Consider the following 6,000-nt stretch of genomic DNA (forward strand, 5'->3'; position numbering starts at 1 on the left):
TTTGTCTTATAGCTACAATTGCCTCTGAAACTAATATAAATCATAAGCCCTCATCTGGCACAAGCTGAAAGGGGTAGATTTGCATCTGTCCGTTGGCCTCTGCAGCCCACAGAAATGTCGTGACCACTCTCCAAGCCCTGCCATGTTCTTCTCCGGAGTGAAAAATTCACTCTTGTTTTGCCAATAGTTGTGTTTTCTTTGACCTGTAGTAAAGGTATGTGTGCAGGCACTTGTAGGAGATGGGTATTTCCTGACCCAGGTGATCTGATGTCAGACAAAATTAGGAAAGATTATGGCCTTGGTGGGATAGGAATCAGTGTCTGTTATCTCACTAATTACCTCAGCTTCACATGTAGACTGGAGTCTGAGTTATTTCTGATGAAGCAGTGAAGGGTCCCTGGCCTCAGGCACTGTGGTATTGGCAGTGTATTGACTGCGAGGCAGGATTTAGTTCCTATGGGAAATCCTGTTGGTGAAGGAGAATGCACTGGAGGTGCGATGGTCACTGGGTTTCACGCTGTAAGTCCTTCAGGACAGCTTTGGCATCAAGTGCTTTAGCATTCTGGTGACCAAACCCAGGGCTGTGCAGTACCCGACCCCATGCGAGTGGGCATGTGGGGTCCCAGACTGGCAGATGCGTTTGGAAAGTCAGCTGGCTTTAGGTGCTGGAAACCCAGGGAGGTATAGACCACTAACTAACTCGGGTAACAGAGACACTGAGCTGAGAACACCCGCTGCACGAGGTTTCTGAGCACACCAGCCACATAACAACCTCCCCGTTTGCCCCAACGCGAGCACCCGCAGCACCCGTCCCACCGCCCGGAGGGCACACCTCCGACGCGGCTGCAGGGCGGCAGCAGCAACACTCGTAAGCAAATGCCACTCCAGCGCCAAGTGGCAGCAGCCAGCACTTTCTGCTGGTGTCACTGGAAACCAGAACCGTTGGCTCAGCCAGCGCCCAGACAGGGTACCGTTACCAGGCACCCCTGCTCGTCGCTGCCCACTGTAGCAACACAGTGCCGGTGCCAGCCCTTGCGGCTCCTGGGCTGCGGGGTTCTCCAGAGCTACGGCTTGCCACCCTCACATGACGCACCCTACGCATTCTCTGCAAAACTAAAGGCGAAGAAAAAACATGTTAAGTTCCTAATGGCAGTGCCCAAAGGTACTATATCTGAAGATAACATCAACAGAGAGAGCCAGCGCAAGTTCTCTTCACACAAACTATTTCCCAGAGGCTAATGGCAAGGGGGAGAGAGAGAGAGAAAAACAAGTACTGACAGTTTACTGTAGGAGCTCAAAGAAAAAGTGGACAAAGCTAAAAGAACTCCAGCTCTTTGTTCGCATTTAATCCAGTTCAGGGCATTCACTGGTGCATACAGATTTACTTTCCATGGCTGACGGAGCTGGATATGGTCATTTGGTAAGAAACAGAGGATCTAGGATTTAAATTTTGTGCCCTTCAGGATCTTACATTTTAGGAAAAGTCAGTCTATAACATATATAAAGTTTTAATCTAATGTAAAAAGTGTGAACTGCTGACTAATACCTTCAAAGAAAGGTGAAGAACGCTTTCTGTTTTTAACACAGACCAAGTTTTTAAGGGGTAGAGTGCTTCTTTTGGCTCACAGAATCCAAGGGAAAGACCGAAGACTCCTGCCCCTACCCAAAGAATCCCCTATTTTATTTTCTTTCTTCTCTTTTCAACTCTCGTCTTGAATTTATAAAGGCACTAGTTTATCAGAGGCTGCTAGAATAATGTAATATCACCGTCCACATATTTTAATGCAAAACAAATAGTCCAAGCACCTGATATCACAGTACAATAAAACTATCAAATCACCATTGCAAGCTTTTGCTTTTGCTTTTGCTTTTGCTTTTGCTTTTGCTGAGGATAGACAGTTCAAGTTACATGTAGCCTATTTTCTAAAGGCTATAGAGACAATTCATCTCTGGCTGAATTTGCAAAACACCGCATTGAAAGACAGCACCAGCGAGGAGGATATATATACAAGAACAGAACCAACAAAAGGGTTTGTGAGCAAAAGGTAGAGCGGCTGGGTTAGAAAAGGCAGAACTGGAAGGGAAAGTTCAATTGCAGAGTTCAGTGGACCCAAATTAGGCAGAGGTTTTCGAGCAATTTTCACACAGTGTATTGGAAACGCACCCCCAACAAGTGTGAAGAGAAAAGGGAGGGTTAACCAGTAAATCTTAGGAAGTGCTATCTACAGAAAAAAAGAGAACAATAAACGTGGCACAGTTCTAAAAGACAAAACTCTCATCCCTCTGCCCCCTCCAAGTCATCTAAGAAGGACCCCTAGTACTTGGGCTCAACTAGTATTGCTCAAACTTCTCGTGTTCAGACAAAACCAGACCTTTTTATCCTAACCGCTCGTGCCCAGCCTTAGCTGAGGCCAGAAAAGCAGAAGCTCGTTCTGGTTGGCATCATGTCACCCGGAGCAGGAGACCGACACGTGACACGAGGCCTCCCGGTTGCTGAACTGCTCCAGCCGCTTGCTCAGCTCTTTGCAGTGGAACTACTCATTCTCTCAGAGATTGCTGGCTGTAAATGGGATGGTAATGAAATAAACCAAAAGGCAATTTAAGCTATTTAACTACACTTCAGGAAAAAAGCCCTACCTGGGTAGATGACACTAAGCCATGATGTATTTTGTATTAATGTTTCAAGTCAATTTGGCGGATCCTGATGGAAGGCGAGTTAGAAATATTTTGTTGCAAGTTTGAACATCGTACCAGGATATAAGGCCAGCCACTTGAACAAGAGCAGTGATTGAATTAGGGCTGAGAAATGTATCCCTGGCTAGTTTCAAATTAAAAAAAGAGAGCTTTTTAAAAGGTACAAATGAGGCTAAAAGAATTTATGTTATTTTTCCGGTTTCTGTGCTATAACTCCTTTTCTGTCTCCTCATCTATCTTCTAAGTGTACTACCTTATGAATGAGTGAGCAATAAAAGAAGTATGTAGTGGCTGAGAGAGAAACTTAAGATAACAAGATAATGCAAAATGTAAGCCAAAGCTTGAGCAGAACTGCAAGTTAAGATGTAGATCTGAACATAAAAGTTTCTCGCAGCTGAGTTTTAGGGCAGTCATTAGTTTGCATGAAAAACTAATTTTAAAACAGTAGCACAAAATGTGACCTAATATATGCAAAGCTCAGACCTGTCAAAATCTCAGACCTGTACTTTCTAGGGGTTTTAATCCAGTCTTCAGACCACACGTGCTGACACTTCACTCATAGACTGAAATAAAAATAAAGCTATTTTAATGCCTTTGAAACCCCAATCTTCATTGAAAAGGGGCAGAGGAAGAATAATGAGTAAAGAAGCAGCTACAAACTACCCTAAGGTTAGGCAGTAGCAATTACTGTGCCTAGGTGACACGGGAGCAGCCTCGAGACCAGAAGGTATGAGAATAATAAGCTACTACGTGCAGTCTTTAAATTACTTGTTTCAAGGCTGCCAAGAACAGGACGGAGCTACGTTTGCCAGTGTTCGTGCACTGCTTATGATCTGCTGGCTGCACAACTTAAGACGTGCTCTTTCTCCTTGCCACCCCCAGTTTATGCTGAGATTTCAGACTTGAAGTCCCAGCACACGTGTCTAGCCTTCAAGCCGGACTTGGCTCCCTCGGTGCAGGCTGCCATTTTCAGCAGCAGCCGGCAGAAAGGCAGACAGTGTCTGCTTGGTAAGTTTTCCAAATGCCCAAAACTGAAGTGGGGGGGTTATAGCAAAGGGTTAATTCAAATTTGCATATCACTGACCTCCCTCCAGCCCTCGAGGCTGCCGAGGTTTGGGGATGCACAGATCAGCTGGGGAAAAATCACGTGGCCACTCCCTGGACCCAGATAAAAATCACGTGGCCTCTGGCTGGGCTTTCCACTGCTGGTACCTGCCAGGTTAGGCAGAATTTAATCATCAAAATTATTATGTTCTCTTTCAAGCAAAGACCAGTGGGAAATTAATTGCTGGAATTAGGTGTGTTTTCTAGCATTAGCCCAATGTAGCTGCTAAGTGAGGTCAGTTTTAGGGCTCAGGACAGACAGCAGGGACTAAGCTGGTCTCCAGTTTTATTTGGCAAAGACTGGGTTGGTAAACAAACAGCAAGAGGGAGAAGATACAAGGATAAAGTTTCAAGGGATGCGAAGGCTGAAGGGAAGATGAAGCTTGTTATCTTCAAAAGGAAAGTAGTGACAACCTAGGCATAAGCATGAGAGACCCCTACAAAGAAGAGAACATGAGACAGGGTGGAGCAAGCCTTGATGTTTAGGTGGTTGGGACGCTTTTACAGTATTAAGGAGGTAGAAAAATTTTAACAGGAATTGATGACAAAACATGAAACCAATTCCTCATCTTTACTCTTACACTTTAAACTCTAAGACAGACCTCGTTTTCTTGCAAAGCAGCTGGGGCATTTTGTATGCTCCATTATCCACGTGAGAGGAGACAAAACACTTCAAACCCTCCAGAAAGTGCAAAGAACTTAAGACTATGGTATATCAAAATAATATTTAGATTTCCAAATTGGAACATTAACTTGCAACATTTAGAACAGATGAATCCTGTATGAATAAATGATCATCTGCTCTACACTGTTGATTAATAAGAGACCAACAGGAGGATAAGCATTGATAGAGTTTATCAGCTTGTTCACGTCTTGCACCAGCTTATGTCATTCTCAGGTGCAAGAACTGAAATGCAGTTTATTTTTGAACCTCTGTTTACAAAAATCAAGTTCCAGTACCTATCGTTGAACTTTCAAAGCATCGTGCATGTGGCATTTCATGTGATTTTCTGCCAGTTCCTAATTTCACTGCCATATGCCAAAAATTGCAACAACAGACAAATCTGAAGCAACGTATGATCATATTGCAAATGAAAGCGAAGAAAAGCTGTGGTTAAGGAGGGTCCCATTTTACCTTTGGTCCACGGGCTATGAAATTAGGCAAAGTTATCTTCCCTGCTTAACTTGAAGTGCAAATGGGGAATCAGCTTTGCAGGCAGGACTCAGTTGACACTGGTGAGCATTTGCTACCTGGGACAACAGTCACAGGCAAGCAGAAGCCACAGCTCTGGTGGGAGCCTGGCCTGTGGCTGGTGGCAACTCATGCTGGAGAGCGTCCGTGACTGTCATTCAATATGCATCAGATAACCCTGCTATTTTGAAAAGACTCTAGCTTGTATTAATGCATCATTCTTTGTTCTTCCAAATACAGATTCTGGAAGAAAACATGAAGTTAGAGTGCAAGTGCCATGGGGTCTCGGGATCCTGTACCACTAAAACATGCTGGACAACTCTGCCTAAATTCCGGGAGCTGGGCTACATCCTTAAGGACAAATACAACGAAGCTGTTCAAGTTGAACCAGTGAGGGCAAGTCGTAACAAGCGTCCAACCTTCCTCAAAATAAAGAAGCCACTTTCCTATCGCAAACCCATGGATACAGATTTGGTGTACATAGAAAAATCTCCCAATTATTGTGAAGAAGACCCCGTCACCGGCAGCGTGGGAACGCAGGGAAGGATGTGCAACAAGACAGCCCAGCAGTCCAATGGCTGCGATCTGATGTGCTGTGGTCGAGGTTACAACACACACCAGTACTCAAGAGTGTGGCAGTGCAACTGCAAATTTCATTGGTGCTGCTATGTTAAATGCAACACGTGCAGTGAAAGAACAGAAGTATATACCTGTAAGTGAGTACGTGGCTGGGCAGGCTGACACGTCCCTGGCCATGAATACATTTGCACATGCACTCAACATACCTACACAAGACTGTAGGAAAGACCTGCTCTCCCAGAAGAAATGCTGATGAATGGAGCCCTCTCTTTTCTTCTCACGTTTCATTGCTTATGTGGATACACATTTCAGACTCTTATGAAAGTCAGCCAAGAAACAAAAACAAACAAACCCCACCCCAAGCCACCTGACACACAAAACAGAGAGAAAAAGATCATCTCAGTTAATCTGCACCTCTAAAGCAAGAAGCA

At 44.6% G+C, this 6,000-nt stretch overlaps 1 protein-coding gene across 1 annotated transcript in view; it reads left to right on the top strand.

Moving 5' to 3' along the window:
- WNT7A (wingless-type MMTV integration site family, member 7A) overlaps window positions 1-5,710 on the top strand; it is a 34,952-nt gene extending 29,242 nt beyond the window's left edge. The window contains exon 3 of the mRNA XM_009584814.1: window positions 5,231-5,710. Within this exon, the coding sequence (XP_009583109.1) occupies window positions 5,231-5,710 (480 nt within the window). The remainder of the gene's footprint in view (window positions 1-5,230) is intronic.
- The last annotated feature ends 290 nt before the right edge of the window (window positions 5,711-6,000 follow it).

Source organism: Fulmarus glacialis, unplaced genomic scaffold (assembly GCF_000690835.1).
Source record: "Fulmarus glacialis isolate BGI_N327 unplaced genomic scaffold, ASM69083v1 scaffold31749, whole genome shotgun sequence".
Classification (NCBI taxonomy): domain Eukaryota; kingdom Metazoa; phylum Chordata; class Aves; order Procellariiformes; family Procellariidae; genus Fulmarus; species Fulmarus glacialis.